We start from the raw sequence: 17041 nt of genomic DNA on the forward strand, positions 1-17041 counted from the left end.
ATATGGGGTGGACCATTTAGGACTGATATGAGGAGAAACTTCTTCACTCAGAGGGTGGTGAACTTATGGAATTTTCTACCACCAAAGGCTGTGGAGGCCAAGTCACTGAATATATTCAGGAAGGAAATAGATTTCTGGATTCTAAAGGCGTCAAGGAGCATGGGGAGAGCATGGGAGTACAATGTTGAGATAGAGGATCAACCGTGATCATATTGAATGGCAGAGCAAGCTCGAAGGGCTGAATGACCACCTCCTCCTATTTTCTGTGTTTCTATAATAATCTCATCCTTCCATCCCAAATCATCCCAGTTGTTCTCTTTATCCCTTTCATCAGCTGCAGTGACCAGGACTGTAGACAGTATACTAAATGAGTTGCATCAACAATTTATAAAGTTTCTGGATTACCTCCCACTATAAAAGGTTAGTACATCCCATAGTCTGATTTTCTTTCCTCATTGTCACTGAGTATTGTTGCGAGAGCTTCAATTTGCTGTCAGTCAGGACTCTCAGACCTTTTAAGTTTCCAAGCACTTCCTTTTCTTTTTCAGTAATGGTCTCTTCCTATTTTCTTTTTTGGTCCCCACTTGCATTGGCCTACATAGAATTTTATGTTCCACCAGTCTACCCAAATCCCTCTAGTAACTTTCTTGATTTTAATCAAGTTAGCTGAAAGATGTAGAAAGATTGACCTAATTCTCCAGTTAATCCAAGTTGTGCTTCAACATGACTGACTGATTGGAAACGTGCCTATGATATTGGGATTTCGATCATCCAGCTTTTGCATGATGAAGTCAGTACGGCAGAATGGATGTTGGATCAATTTGAAATGAGTAAAAATGGGCAAGTTAGATAATAGAAAATGGAGGCTAAGAAAAGGGGGAAAAAAGGCAATTTTATGTAGCTATTCTCAGGGGTTTTAATGAGTTTGAAACCATTTGGGATTCACAGTTTGTTTTGAGCTCCTTTATTAGATTGCTGCCTTAATCTCATTGCATTTTGTTTCTGAATAATTGTTCTGAAGATTTTAGTCAGTTGAAATTAAAATTAATGGAATGAGCACATGAGCTTGAGCTGCACCATGGGAATTAACTTCAGCGACCTCCAGAACCACAAACCAGAAAATGCACAGCATCGGAGTAGAGGTCTGAAAGAGAAGGAGAAATTAACGTTTTAGATTGGGGTAGAATGAAATGTCCTGGACAGGCCTGTTTGGATAGTGATATCAGGAGATGGGGCATGGAGTCAACTGGTTGATGCTGGGAAGGAGGGAGTGAGAGAGAAAACGGGACTGGGAGAGGGCATCGAGCCAAATTCTGGAGCTGAATGGTGAATCCAGGGATGGAGAGAGAGGCTGGTGTTTGCAGACATGTTTGAGACTGGACCAGAGCTAGGAAGTGTGATTTAACAGCAGCCATTCCAAAACATGGCCAATTACCCCAGCACATTTTGGAATGGGTGGGGGAGTTGGAAAGTTTTCACAAACGATTCAAATCGCCGGAAGTGTAATATGGAGTTGTCATGGCCCACTAAGAGTACTAGATAGTGATGATAACTAATAGGTCAATAAGGCAGTCAAAAGGGGACCTGAATTGAGCGTTGTGAATCACATGTTCAGATAACTTATTTAAAATATATTTATAACAACCTGTTACCTTGTGTGGGTTTTATTCTTTCAATTGTCTAAGGAATGACCCATTTCTTAGATGGAGAACCACCATCATACCATGACATGTAGCTCCTATCATGAGTGCTTTTGTGTGGGACATAAACACTGGCATGACCCTGTCAGGCCAAATGGCCTATTTCTGTGCTGTATCAATCATTATCCATCTTGCATTGTGGCAGTGTCTTTTGAATGAAGTTCATTTTGGGTCTTGAAGATAAAAAGTGCAAGGTGAGATTAATTGTTCTTTTATGTTATCAGTCATCAAGCTTAGTTACAATTCTAAAATATCCTCAACTTTGTACCTTTCCAAAAAGCTACTGGCATTCTTCTAAAGCTAGTGCCATAATTGAGAATTTGTAGGTGAAACTTGAAATTAATTGAAGTTGCTTTGTGTTTTAGTGACACTGCAGTTTATGATTACAGTGTTGAAGCAAGTAAAAAGAAGTCAAGTGCAACATTTGATCATGCTCTCAAACTTACATCCCTCCCAAACAAATGCCTGATTGTTAGGCGAGTTATCAGCTTTTAAACCCCTGCTCTATGTGCTGTTGATGGAAACAGTTAAATGTAGAGAACATGATGTAGAAGAGTTGAAGTGTCTTTTTTATTATGTTTAAATAAAGCAGATATGTTTAACCAACCTTTTTTAGTGTGCCTACAGACACATGTAGCATTGTGACAGATTGATGGATTGGTGGCTTTCTTTAATGGAAGGGCTTATCAAATTTGATGAACCAGTTGAATCATTGCCAAACTTGTGTTGAAGCTACAGTGCACTTTAGAAATCAGTTGGGTCGGGGGTGAATTGAAATTCTTTTTATACAAATTAGCAAGCTTTTCATCAGCCAAAACCTGAACACACTTTTGCAGATCTTTTTTTTTTGAGTGGGAGTCAGAGGTCTACAGCACAGAAAAAGGCCCTTTGTCCTATCGAGCCTATGCCGGTCAAACAAGCACCTAACTATTCTAATCCCATTTTCCAGCACTAGGCCCATAGCCTTGTATGCCATGGCATGGCCAGTGCACATCCAAATACTTCTTAAATGTTATGAGGGTTTCTGCTTCTACTGCCCTTTCAGGCAGTGAGTTCCAGATTCCCACCACCCTCTGGGTGAAAAAATTCTTCCTCACATCCCCTCTAAGCCCCTTAACTTAAATCTATGCCCCTTGGTTATTGATCCCTCCACCAAGGGGAAAAGTTCCTTCCTGTCCATCCTCTCTATGCCCCTCATAATTTTATACACCTCCGTCTCCTCTGCTCCAGGGAAAATAACCCCAGTCTATCCATTCTCTCCTCATAACTAAAACTCTCCAGCCCAGGCAACACCCTGGTAAACCTCTTCTGCACTCTCTCTAGTGCAACCACATCCTTCCTATAATGCGGATTCCAGAACCACTCTAGCTGTGGCCTAACCAGCGTCTTATACAGTTCCAGCATAACCTCCCTACTCTTATATTCTATGCCTCGGCTAATAAAGGCAAGTAACCCATATGCCTTCTTAACCACCTTATCTACCTGTCCCTCTACCTTAAGGGATCGGTGGATATGCACACCAAGGTCCCTCTGATCCTCAGTACTTCCCAAGGTCCTACCATTCATCATGTATTCCTGTGCCTTGTTTGTCCTGCCCCAGTGCATCACCTCACACTTATCCGGATTAAATTCCATTTGCCACTGATCAGCCCATCTCACCACCCGTCTATATCCTCCTGTAATCTAAGGCTTTCCTCCTCACTATTTACCACCCCACCAATTTTTGTGTCATCCACGAACTTACTGATCAACCCTCCTACATTCAAGTCTAAATTGTTTTTTATGCCACATATAGCAAGGGACCCAACACCGATCCCTGTGGAACCCCACTGGACACAGTCATCCAGTCACAAAAACACCCCTCGACCATCACCCTCTGCTTCCTGCCACTCAGCCAATTCTGGATCCAATTTGCTAAATTGCCTTGGATCCCATGGGCTCTTACCTTCGTTTTCAGTCTCCCATGCAGGACCTTACCAAAAGCCTTGCTGAAGTCCAAGTAGACTACATCAAATGCAAAAGGAGTGGGAGATCTATCTAATTCATTTTAACTTCCATCTACTAATGGTTATTGCTGTCATCCAAGATTTTGTCATGGTGGGCTGTTTGACCTGATGCGGATGTCTTGAGCTCGGTGAACAGATGTTGACAGGTACAAAAACAAATTGACAAATTTAATGTTAACCTTTATCTTGGGTGCTGGAATCCAAAGATGTAAAATGAGTTATGTAAAGCTCTGGTAAGATGCACTCACAGCATGTGTTCATTTCTGGGCACCTTAGATGAAGAAGGCTATGTTGTCTTGGTGCATAGATTCACCAGAATGATATCTGGGCTAAATGAATTGAATTATGAGGCCAGGTTGCATAGTCTAGGCTTATATTCCCTTGCTTTTAGAAGATTAAGGCATGATCCAATTGAAGCTTTGAAGGCAATTAGGAGATCTGTTGGGGTAAAGAGAAACAATTTCCTCAGGTGGGAGAGTCCAGAACAAGGAGCAGAAACTTTTAATTAGAGCTAGACTATTCAGTGGTGACGTTGGGAAGTAATTCTTCAAACAAAGCATAGTGGAAATCTGGAATACTTTGTCTTTCTCCATCCCCACCCACCTGCATTGCTGCCAAAAGATATTGAGGCTGAGGGTGGGGTCAATTGAAAATTTCAGAACTGAAATTGATATATTTGTTAGGCAAAAGTATTAATGCTTGTGGAAACAGAGTAGGTAGATGGAATTAAGTTATAAATCAAACCCGACCTTGAATGGTGGAACAGACTCGGCTGAATGCTTTTCCTATTCCAGTGTTGGACAACCAGCGATTAGTGAAAGGAACTGAGGATGTGAAAAGATGGGATAAGTGAAATTTTTACCCCATGCTATCTAGCATCCAGAGAAATGTCAGCTTTTGTGCTTCCACACCTACACGTGAGCTGTTTTATTGCAGGTTGTTTTGATATTGTGCCCTAATATTCTGTAGTAACTTGCGCAACCTCCTCTGGCACATGCTGTAAAATGGGTTTATATAAAGTGAATATTTTGTGATCGCTGAGACCAGTGATTTAAGCATACCATTTTGATTCCTTTTAATCTCCGTCCAAAGATTGCCTGTATAAACTTGAATTATTTTTGCACAACCAGTGTGATATACATATCTCATCACAGAATTGTTACAGTGCAGGAAGAAGCCAATTGGCCCATCATGTCTGCACTGGCTCTCCAAATGAGCATTATGACTTAGTGCCGTTCTCCAGCTTTCTCCCCGTACCCTTGCGTATCCAATGATTATTTGAATACCTCGATTGAACCTGCCTCCACCACACTTCCAGGCAGTGCATCCCAGACTCAAACCACTCGCTGTGTGGGAAAAGTTTTTCTCGCATCACATTTGCTTATTTTGCAAATCTGTGCCCTTTTGTTCTCTGTCCTTTTACAAGGGAGACAAGGCCTCTTAAACTATATCTCTTTTTTGAGCACGAGACCATGCAGCTACTAAAACTGAACTTCAGTTATGGTATCATAAGTTGTTACTAAGCATGTGCGATTTTAATCATTAGCAGATGCCCCCTACTCTTCAATTCTTTTATATCCTTGGTATATTTCCCACATCCCTCCCCTTTCTAATTGATAGCAAACCCTTCAGCTATCATGCCCAAACACACACAACCTTTCCAGCTTGTTACCTTCCCTCACCAAAGTAAAGAAGCCTGACTACAGGCATTGGTGAGACCACACTTGGAGCACATTGTGCAGGTTCTGATCCTTGCCTAAGCAACCTTCCTTAGAGGGAGTGCAACAAAGGTTCACTAGACTGCTTTCTGGATGAGGGATTGTTGTATGAGGAGAGATTGAGCAGCCTAGATCCATGTTCCTTGAAGGAGAATGAGAGGCGGTCTAATTGAAACATACAGCCTGTCAAGCCTCTTAACAGTTCTGTATGCTGTGATGTTGTTTTCCCAGCTGAGGAATTTAGAACCTGGGGTCACAGTCCAATAAGGTTCTGATGAAAGATCATGGACCTGGAACGTTACCTCTGTTCCTCTCCACATATGCTGTCTAACCTGCTGAGTATTTCCGTCATTTTCTATTTTTACCCTAAATAAGGGGATGGTCATTTAAGATGGAAATTAGGGTAAATTTCTTCATTCAAAGGATTATGAATCTTTGGAACTCTGTACCCCAGAGAGCCGTGGATGTTTAGTCATTGACCTTTGTCTTGAATATGTTCAATAATTTTTTAGTACTGGGGAAGTTGAGGGTTATGGGGATAATGCAGGGAAGTGGAATTGAAGTAGAAGATCAGCAATGATCTTGTCACTTGACGAAGCAAGTTCGAAGGTTCCAGACCTGATTTAAAGTTTTTAATCATGTACAAAAAGGCATGTTGCCTGTGATATTTAGAGATTAGAAGGGATACTGGGGAAGTTCAGAGGAGTTGTGACATAATTCTGCTGATAAAGTGGAAAAAGACAAGAAAAATTGCAGTGGACAGGGAAAGGAGCCATCTAACGGACAAAATAGTTATTCCTGTATCTTGTCCAGGGGTGCAGGAGTGGCGCTGCAAAAGCTCTCCCAGATACTGTGTGCACTATTTGACCTGGATGGACTTAGGCCTTTTTAGAGAATTTGTATTGTTGACCAAAAGGAAATTAACACAAATGAGGGAACTGAACTTCTAAATCAGCATTGGTATTGAAAGCAATGTGGATGATTCACCAAAATATTCAGCAACAGAATCCAGGGATGTATAACAGAAACTGAGAAAAAAAAATTGCCAAGTAATAAGTTACTTTGAAGGTTAACAATAACTTGGGAAAGCACAATGTAAAAGGGAAAAGAACAAACCTGCATTCCTGTACTGCCTTTCAGTACTTCAGGACAGCCAATGAAGTACTTCCAAAGTATAGTCACAGTTATAATGTAGGAAAAAAATGAAACAAAAAGAAAAGCTAGCAACTGCAGCAACAGAGAATTCACAAGTTCTGGCCAGTAAGCAGGAAGACAGTCACCTGGTATCCAGTGACTCCCTAATGATTACTTAACTGGCACAGTTAAAGAAGATCAAAAGAGTGAAATCAACAGTTAGACTAGGGAAAGACAGCAAGTCATGCTTTAAGATGAGAACTGGCATTCTGCAGCAGGTTATGAAACATAAAACAGTGGGTCTGGTAAGCTGTTGATGAAGAAACAAAGATTTTTTTTGTAAATAAAGTTTATACCCAGCTGCATGCTAATGCTATATTGCTTATTACTTACCTGATTTTTTTTCTTCCCCGATTTAGGAGTTAATTCCTCTAATCTTGTGTACAGCTTGCCTCCATCCGGAACCTAAGGAGAGGGATCAGCTTCTACACATTCTTTTCAACCTAATTAAACGTCCTGATGATGAACAAAGGTAAGAACTGTTGCTGTGTATCTCAGAAACCCGTTCCTTAATTTCAAGCACTAAGTTTCTTTTGTGCTCTCTTAGTCTCTGTTAATAACTATTGAGCTATTGCTAGCCGGAACTATTGAGAGACGTTTCAGGATTAATTGTTGAACAGAGCTGCAGTGTTGTTTTATTAAGTGAGAAATACCTTGTTTCTAACCCTTCACTACTATCTTTCATCTAACCCATTTATTCTCCTGCACTCTCCCTGTCTCTTTTTTAAAAGAAAAACCGTAAAAGGCTTCTTAAGCTTCAAGAAAATTAGGCCTTTATTAATTGAAAGGAATAGATTAGCAAATGTGATCCCACAGTTGGATTCTGACTAAATAAATACCCTAGGAAAAATAATTCTCAAATTGAGTTCAATTGGAATAATCCAATTACAATCAAGGGCGAAGAATAGTTTGTCGTGGAGACATTCTAGAAGATATTCCATCTGTAATAAATGTTTATCTGGAAGCCAATGTTGATGGTAAATTTCATTTTCCGATATTCCAGTCTTTTGTTTATCAGACAAACTGATTTGTTTAAGAAAACGTTTGAAATAGATTTTGCATTTGACCAGACATTCTGAGGAACATGTGTGGAAAGCTGTATGAGAGCAGTGGACTGGCTACCAGGAGGCGCTTGATCAAATGGGAGGAAAATCTCATGGGACATAACCTGGTTCAGTGTTCATTTCTCTTCCTTTTCGTTCTAGGCAGATGATCCTAACAGGCTGTGTAGCTTTCGCTCGGCACGTTGGACCAACTCGTGTTGAAGCTGAACTTTTACCACAGTGCTGGGAACAGGTAAATGCAAAATCTATTTTGAGATTTAAAAATAACTTTAAGAATTCATTACCAGGGTCAATGATTACCTTTTTTTTTACTACTTTTGCAACTCGAGTTTTAACGTAATAGAAGAAACTTCAAGAAGACTGTAACTTTCTAAAAGAATCTAATTGCAGAAATGGCACAGATCACGTGTGGATATAACATATGGAGTATTAAGATGTTTACAATTGCTGCAAAGCAGGTTGTCACTGCAGAACTACCTGAGCCTTCATGTTGAATCGAGCATTTGAATGTTGGCTGTGTGAATGCCAGAGAAACATCAAGTTGTTGTGGTTAATATTGCATAAGGAGTTTATGGACAATAGTCCTCCCAACTATTTCATTGTCGGGGCTCCACATTGTTTAAAAAAAAAACATTTTGCCACTCTTTGTGGAAAATCACCCGTTAGCACTGTTCTCTGAAGAGACTTGCACCATACTGACCTTGGTCTCATCATTATTTCATTTTCTGCCATTGACAACAGCCTTAGTTTCTATCTTCTGCCTTAGAATTTTGTTTCTCTTGTGAAATGTCAACACTGTTGCAAAGTTCTGCTTAAATTTATTAAATTTGCTTTTAAAAAATAATTCTGAAGGTTATACCCTGTGGAATTGACAGGACCTTAGGTTACTGTGGCCTGCACTTGCGTTGGTCCAGTTTTATGGACTCCATCTTTCCTTTCAGTTCAATTTCAAAGTCTGTACCAAATGTCATGGATTCTTCTTTCACCAATGCACAATATGCATTTCCATTACATTCTTAAAAACTTTTGAATGGTGAAGCCTAATTCAGATTTAGCAGAAACTCTCAATAGTTGCTTTACTCGTTGTGAAGCTATCCTGTTGATGGAGATGTGAAAACTGGATTCCTTCTGAGTGAACCAGTTAAAAACTTCCATTAGATGTCAGTTTATAATTTGATTGTTTAACTATTCTTCAGTATACAATGAAGCAGGAACAAATTGTTGCTGTATCAGCATTCAATAGCGAAAAAGGTCAGCAGAGTGGAACCGTTATATGACTGCTGTTATCTCAGTTAGATAAATGGGTTACAGTGTCTGAAACCACGGAGGGGTGTCTCTCAGCCACCCACAGATTCACCCATTGGTTTTATGGAACTGAGGATTTCAAAGCTATTCTTGCATTCAAAGGGAGAATATTATTTAGCAAGCTGATGCGTGTACCCCCGGAGCTTCTAAAAGGACTAATGGATATAACAAGATATATAGAAATGACCTCCAATAGACAAACCAAGCAGACACCCTGATGGGCAAGAGCTGGAACCCGTGTTCACATTTGAGCACAGGCGCAATTTAGTTAGAATTTGAGATTCCATACAGGGTGTGCACCACATTCAAGAGTTTGGAAAGAAAACAATCTATCAGATCTTTACTAAAATTCATCCCTGCTGGGAGGGTTATTGAATTGGTTCACATTGATAGATTTACCTTGTCTTGTATGTCATACAACTGGAGGAGTTATGAAGTTACATGTGCTCTTTGAGCTTGAGTTTGAGTTTCTTTTGTCTAGGACACAGTACAGAAGTTTCACCTGCTACCTCAAGTTCTTTCGCACAACTTCCATGTAACTAGAGAAGGAGATCTCTTGCTGGCTGCAGCTGGTTTCCAATGAGAGCACTCTGGAAGCATGTTACTAGAGAGAATGACAGTTTGTGTGGTGGAATGAGTCACATCACACCAGGACAGTATCCACCAGAGCAACACAGTCAATATCCTGGAAGCTATCTCTGGTCCTGTGAAACCCTTTGAAAATTGCAGTCCAGTGGACTGTGGCCTTTTGTGTATCCTCACTCTACTCACCCATGATTGGTAGTTTTGTCTTCAGTTGTTTAAGCCCTTCACTCTGGAGTTTCCTCATTAAATCACTTCATTTCCCTCTTCTGCTTCATGAATCCCCTTTAGAACCACCTCTTTGCCCTTTGGCATCCTCCTAATATTTCCTTTGGCTTAGCATCCATACCTTGTTTTTTTAATATTAATAGCACCATATAAAGACAAGTCATTGTAACACATGAGACTGTAGAATATCAAGAAGATAATTCAACCCTTGAAGGCAGCGAGGAATAGGTAATAGCTGTGGTCTTGTCCACATCGGCCACAAGTTATTTTTTAAAAATTAGCTGCAAAAACCTTCAAATGCAAATACGTCTAATTTACATGTGTAGTTGAAAGAATGCTAGGTTCTGATGATCTGAAAGGGCAACAATAAAAGGTAGCATTTCAAGGAGCGGTATTGAGTGGAAAATTGTTGCTGGTGGTGAGCTTCATGTAGATACTGTTTACAATTTTTATAAATAATTTGTAGAATGGAACGTTCCACTACATATTTATGTTGGTTCCACATTTAGAGGATTACTTAACGGTGTACTTTGGGGAGAACAAGGGAGTTCCCTGTTGACCCCCTCATTTGAAGCAAGTATGGGAAGCTCTTATACCTAGCCAGTAATATTGATGACAAAGTTTGCATTAATATGAGCTTGAAAAAAATTATTTCCAAACAAGCTTAACCCATTGTTAAGTTTACTTAATCATTTTGGTATTCTTGACATCTTGAGTGGCCCTCGTTTGTACAAAAAACATTAAAATGACCCACACTTCATAGTGATGTAGGTTAAGTAAGTGGGCAAAGATCTGGCAAATGGAGTATAATGTGGGCAAATGTGAAATTGTTCATTTTGGCAGGAAGGATAAAAAAGCTTATTATCTAAATGGTGAGAGATTGCAGAGCTCTGAAATTCAGCGGGATCTGGGTGTCCTAGCGCATGAATCACAAAAGGTTAGTATGCAGGTACAGCAGGTAATTAGGAAAGCTAATAGAATGTTATCATTTATTGTGAGGGGAATTCATTACAAAAGTTGGGAGGTTATGCTTCAGTTGTACAGGGCATTGGTGAGACTACCTCTGGAGTATTGTGTACAGAACTGGTCTCCTTACTTAAAGAAAGATGTAAATGTGTTTGAAGCAACTCAGAGAAGGTTTACTAGATGAATACCAGGATTGGGCTGGTTGTCTTATGAGGAAAGGCTGGACAGATTAGGCTTGTACCCACTGGAATTTAGGAGAGTAAGAGGCAACTTAATTGAAACCTTTAAGATCCTGCGAGGTCTCAACAGGGTGGATGTAGAGAGGGAGAATCTAGAACTAGGGGTCACTGTCTTAAATGAATGACCCCTTATTTTTAAGCAGAGATGAGCAGAATTTTTTTCTCAGGGCTGAGTGTCTTTGGAACTCTCTTCCTCAAAAGGCAGTGGAAGCAGAGTCTGAATATTTTTAAGGCGGAGCTAGCTAGATCCTTGATTAACAAGGGGTGAAAAGTTATCGGAGGTAGGCAGGAACGTGGGATTGAGGTTGCATTCAGATCAGCCATGATCTTATTGAATGGCAGAGCAGGCTCAAGAGGCCAAGTGGTGGCCTCCTCCCAATTCATATGTTCACAAAGACTTGGTTGGGGTGAGGTTTCATTTTTGCTTTCATTAAATTTTACTATATGTTCTCAACTGGCAATCATTTTCACAAAGCTGTACATTTTAAGGTAGTGCTTCTAAAAGTTATGATCTGATTGCACCTCCCAGTGCTGCAGTGAAGGATCTGGCAGCAGAGAATGCAGTATATTGGCTCACAACCAGGATTCTGAGCAAAATTTAACTTGACTGGAAGAAATGTGAAGCAGAGGAATGGATACTACCCCATCTAATCCCTCTCGCCTAAAAAAAAAATTGTCAACCTCTTAAGGATATTGGCGAACACTTAGCACTGGCCATGACCCTGGTCTCTATGTGAAAAGTTTATCATTCTGTCCCTTAATTTCAATAATGTACAAGCAAGTTCCCTCCTTGGAGGGATCAGCAAAGCCTAATGTCCATGATATTAATCGAGAAATAAAAGCAAAAAACCTTACTGATTCACTTTAGGGGGGAGGAGGGGGTGGTGTCAGGGTCAAGAGAGGAAATCCAATGAATTTCTATCATTTTTTTAACAATGCTTAATACTTTTTTTCATTCATGAAATGTGGGCATTGCTGACAAGGGCAATGGTTATTGCCCTTACAATGCTGGTGGTGAGCCACCTTCTTGAGCCGCTGTAGTCCATTTGGTATAGCTACTTCCTCAGAGCTGTTAGGGTGTTCCATGATTTTGAACCAGTAAAGATGAAGGAGTAATGATTTATTTCCAAGTCAGGATGGTGTATGGCTTGGAGGCGATGATGTTCCCATTTGTCTGCTGCCTTTGTTCATTTAGGTGGTAGAGGTTGTGGGCTTGGGAGGTGCTTTTGAAGCCCCTGTGGTTTGCTGCATGACATCTTGTAGATGGTACACACTGCAGCCATGGTGAGCCAGTGATGGAGGGAGTGAATGTTTAAGAAGTTGGATGGGATGCCAATCATGCAGACTGCTTTGTCAAAACTTGAGTTGAGAACTTCTCAGTAATGTGCTTGTGAGAAAGTCAACAATGATATGTTGCATGTCTGTATGTCATGAACCCTTAAATTTGCCAGCAGCACCAGGGAATTCCTGAGCTAACTTTGCTTGCCTTAAGTTTTCAGTTTCGGAAAACAGCTCATGATAGCTGCTTGCTTTTATGGGCATCATGATGTTGGTGAGGGAATTTTTTTTTTCAATGTTGTCATGCTGTCTTTCCAATGACCTAACCAAGACTGGCAGGTCCTCATCCAGACAAAGTTTGGGTCCAAATCTCAGCAGAAGGCAAAATTTGAACCAGGTATTTCATTCTTTGTCAATGTTAAATAATTATGCCAACAAGTTACCAGCCTACAACCTCAATAGAAATGTTTTTAACTTATTGTCTTCATTTTCCTATTTTCTTACTTTCAACCTATTGTTGATGAATTTGACTTTAAGTAAATAATGTCACCATAGGGAAAAGGGAAGTGTTGAGCATTTTGTTCATGTTACAACGTTTGTCCTCTTTCTCCAGATCAATCACAAGTATCCAGAAAGGAGATTGCTAGTGGCTGAAGCCTGTGGAGCACTTGCACCCTACTTGCCTGTAAGCAACATTTGACCCTTTCTATTTAAAAACAAAGAAATAAGTCCAGTGATTGAGTTAAATTGATGATTCTCATTTCCAGAAAGAAATTCGCAGTTCACTGGTGCTTTCAATGCTGCAGCAGATGTTGACAGAGGATAAGGCAGATCTTGTACGAGAGGCAGTCATTAAAAGCCTTGGTATTATTATGGCATACATTGATGATCCTGATAAATATTTGCAGGTATGGTATTCAGCCAAGTTAGCTGTGGTTATGGATTTCTTCTTTTTCTATTCAGGTCAAATATCTTTATGGAAGTTCCCACTTTTTTTGTTCCTCTATTTTTGTTCCTCTATTTAAATAGGCTTTTTTTCCCCACCACAGGGTTTTGAACTACAAATGTCTGCCTTAAATGACCCCTCAGAGAGGGTAATTAATGCTACACATCAAGTTTTCCTGCCAGCTTTTGCAGCATGGACCACAGAACTGGGTAAACTCCAGTCTCATCTCATTCCGACTCTGCTAAGCAACATTGAAAAAATACTCAGGGTAGGTGTAAAGAACGTAATGTATTTATTTTTAAACTTGCTGCAAGTCCCATTAACCTATCACCTCTATGCTTACCTTCTTTGGCTCCTGGTCTGATGATGATGGCTCAATTTTTAAATTCTCATCTTTGTCTTTCAATGCCTCAGTGTTATTGCCCTTCCCATCTCTATAATCTCCTCCAGCACCCCCCAACCACTTGAACTCTATACTCCTTCAATTCTGGCCCCTTGAGCATCTCCAACTTTAACGGTGCCACCATTTAGCTACTTGGGGCCAAAGATCTGGACTTCCCTCTCTAAACATCCTTGTCTCTGTGCCCCTTTCTCCTCCTCTATGACTGTCTTTAAAACCTACCTCTTTGACCAAACTTTCTCCCCCTGTCCACATACCTCCTCACGCAGTTCGGTTTTAAATCTTGTTGAATAGCTCTCTCGTGAATGGCCTTGAGACATTTTAGACAATAGATAAATACCAGTTGTTGGCCTCTGCAGATTACTGTTAATCAGTGATCAGCGCAGGCCAAGAGTATCCCTGGAAAGTTACTAAAATAAAAATGGGGAGATTGAGGGTGAGAAAGCTAAGAAAATGTGCCTCGGAACCCAAAAAGCAATGCTTTTCATGACTGATTTTATTATATTAAAATGTTTCTTCAATTGGTAACGACTTGTGGTGAATTAAACTGTTCAATTGCACTTGTGTTTGTCTTGTTGCAATCCTAAATATAATCAAACTGATGGTTTCAGGTGGATTTGGGTTGTATATCTCCTCATTGACTCTGTGCATTACAATGTGTTTGCAGAGATTGTTCTTCTCAGCCCTGTGTACATTTAATAATGGGATCTCATTTCATGGTTAGTGAATAAAGTAGCTTGAGGTGCCCAGGGAAGCATTACAGAAACAAACAACCAAGAATGGGATTGATCTTTGAGAGGCCATGGATGGATTGTGTTTTTGTAGTGTAGAGTGTAAAAATTGCATTTGTCTACAATCCAGAGCCTTCTGCTTTGAAGGACAAACTGGAAGGTAATAGCTCTTGCTTGCCAAAACAGTGACACCTTTTTGTGTGCCATCATTGTGATTACCAACCTCCCAATCTGAACTTTGTTTTTTCAATATATACTCGATCGGAACCTTATGAACCTTGTTGGATAGCTCTCTTGTGAATGGCCTTGAGACATTTTAGACAATAGATAAATGCCAGTTGTTGGTCTCTGCAGATTACTGTTAACCAGTTTCATGAACTGTGTTGTAGTAGTGGTGAATTAATCTGTATTTGGTCTTTCCAGGATTGGATCCAGCTTTAAGTTACTTATGCTCAGTTTAAGAGACTGGGTTATCTTTTTGCCCTGTAATGGTTGTTGGGCATTGCAGCATAAGATACGAACTAGGAGGAGTAGGCCACTTGGCCCTTCAAGCCTGCTGTGCCATTCAATAAGATCATGGCTGATCTGATTGTAATTGCCCGCCAAACCCCAATACCCTGTCACCCCCTTGTTAATCAAGAATCTATCTAGCTCTGTCTTAAAAATATTCAAAAACCTACTTCCACTGCCTTTTGAGGAAGAGCGTTCTAAAGATTCTCTACCCTCAGAGAAAAGATTTCTCCTCGTCTCTGCCTTAAATGAGCGCCCCCTTATTTTTAAAATGTGACTACTAGCTCTAGGTTATCCCACAAGAGGAAACATCCACCCTATCAAGACCTCTCAGGACCTGCCCATTCCTGGTATTAGCTAGTAAATCTTCTCTGAACTGTTAATGCATTTACATCTTTCCTTAAATAAGACCAATACTGCACAAGGTACTCCAGATGTAGTCTCAACAGTGCCTTGTACAACTGAAGCATAATCTCTGTACTTTTGTATTCAATTCCCCTCACAATAAACAATAACATTCTATTTGCTTTCCTAATTACTTGCTGTAATTGCATGCTAGCCTTTGGTGAATCATGTAGTAGGACACCCAAATCCCTCTGAATCTGGGCTTGGATAAGACCAGTTGAACTGAAAGGTTGTTGAGACTTGGATTTGATGTAGAGTTTATTTTTTATATCAGGAGATCCAATTTGTAGTCTACTGGGCACATGCATCTTCTCCTCACCAACCCCCCCCCCCCCCAGCTTGCGAACATCTGTCGGTATCAGATTCCTTGGATGAGGGGGTATTATAAGAATGAAAGTTAATTAAATTCCAACTTTCAGGAAGTGGTAAGAAGGCGGGACAGTTATTTTAGGTTACTATGTTCTTAAAAAGAATTAGTTCAGGATTATCACTTAGAATTGAGAGTACTAAATGAGAATCAACATTAAATTGTGCACAAAAGGTTGTGCATTATGAAGATATTAGAATTTGTTGGTGATACAATCCAGTCATGGTTGAAAGAAATGTAGCAAGGGTTATAAAGTTCTAATTTCTGCTCCACCCTTCCTTTCCCATTTAGATATTCTTAATGTGCAAACTTAGATGGTGATTGTTGGGCCAATTGGCTTGCAGACTCCTCTTGCACATCTTTGGGGACTTCACCTAACTTTTTCATTTGCTACTTCCATGTTTTAGAACAGGGCGATCATATCAGTCTGTACAGGGGCCTGCTTCAATACTGTCACAGCGGACAACACTGAATGGGGGTAACCTAAGCAGATGGTGACAATCCCATCTCCACCCCCATTGGAAGTATATGGTTGGCCAAACTAAGGCCCGTGTAGGACAAGCTACGTTAAAGCCCAACTGTATTAATATCGGTAATTAAATTTTTGTCAAAAGTATTAGAACCATTAGTTTTCTAAAATTAAAAACTAGAGAAGTATACATGCCTGTAGGGGTAGGTGGGGAAGCAGGAATTAGATGTTCAGCTTTGAAAGTCAAGCCATCATGCTATGGGATGGGCTGGATATTCTTTTCCTGCCTGTATCAATCTGTATGTTCTGACCATAGCAGTTTTACATCAGTAATGTAGAATATGACACTTCTTGACCTATATATACTTAAAGGACATATGTCAATGTGCTTAAATATAGAAAAATAAATCCAGTTCATCTCCTAACCTTTTTTGGACTTAAAGTTTGTAAAAATTTGTTTTCCACATAGAAATGACTGGTATGAGAAATTTGCAAAACCATATGTTTTAATATTTACTTTAGGTTAGTTAAAAGAATTTAAATTGTTCAGCAAGTCCTTAATCTTGAAAGTAATCATGAGCATGTTCCTCTAGACCTTCTTAATACTTGATATTAATAGTTAATTTTGTGTAGGTTGCTATATTTTTTTTTAAATTTCTATCTACTGACCCTCATCTGAGGCTGCATTATTTCTAAATCTGAAATATTTTGTTTCTGCATATTCTCACCTAGGATGGAGAGCATGGACTTGATGAGCATAAGCTCCACCTACATCTTTCAGCCATGCAATCACTGATTCCACCGCTCTTTGCACTCGTATTGAAAAATGCACCTTTCGCAAGCAAAGCAAAGCTTCAGGGAGAGGTGCCGCAGATAGAGGGTAGTATATTGTACAGTGATCTGCTAATGAATAGTGCTTATATATTTTTTTTA

General features: G+C 39.9%; 1 protein-coding gene across 7 annotated transcripts in view; it reads left to right on the forward strand.

Annotated features, from left to right (window-relative positions):
* Positions 1-17041, forward strand: part of relch (RAB11 binding and LisH domain, coiled-coil and HEAT repeat containing) — a 102057-nt gene that overhangs the window by 50830 nt on the left and 34186 nt on the right. For all 7 annotated transcript variants that reach the window (XR_005942662.1, XR_005942663.1, XM_041184929.1 and 4 more), the window contains 6 exons: positions 6978-7090; positions 7824-7914; positions 12894-12965; positions 13048-13188; positions 13330-13494; positions 16841-16988. Coding sequence is in view for 5 of the 7 variants with exons in the window: in XM_041184929.1 (XP_041040863.1) it covers positions 6978-7090; positions 7824-7914; positions 12894-12965; positions 13048-13188; positions 13330-13494; positions 16841-16988 (730 nt within the window). In the remaining 2 variants the exon portion in view is untranslated. The remainder of the gene's footprint in view (positions 1-6977; positions 7091-7823; positions 7915-12893; positions 12966-13047; positions 13189-13329; positions 13495-16840; positions 16989-17041) is intronic.

The sequence above is a fragment of the Carcharodon carcharias genome, chromosome 3 (assembly GCF_017639515.1).
Source record: "Carcharodon carcharias isolate sCarCar2 chromosome 3, sCarCar2.pri, whole genome shotgun sequence".
NCBI lineage: Eukaryota > Metazoa > Chordata > Chondrichthyes > Lamniformes > Lamnidae > Carcharodon > Carcharodon carcharias.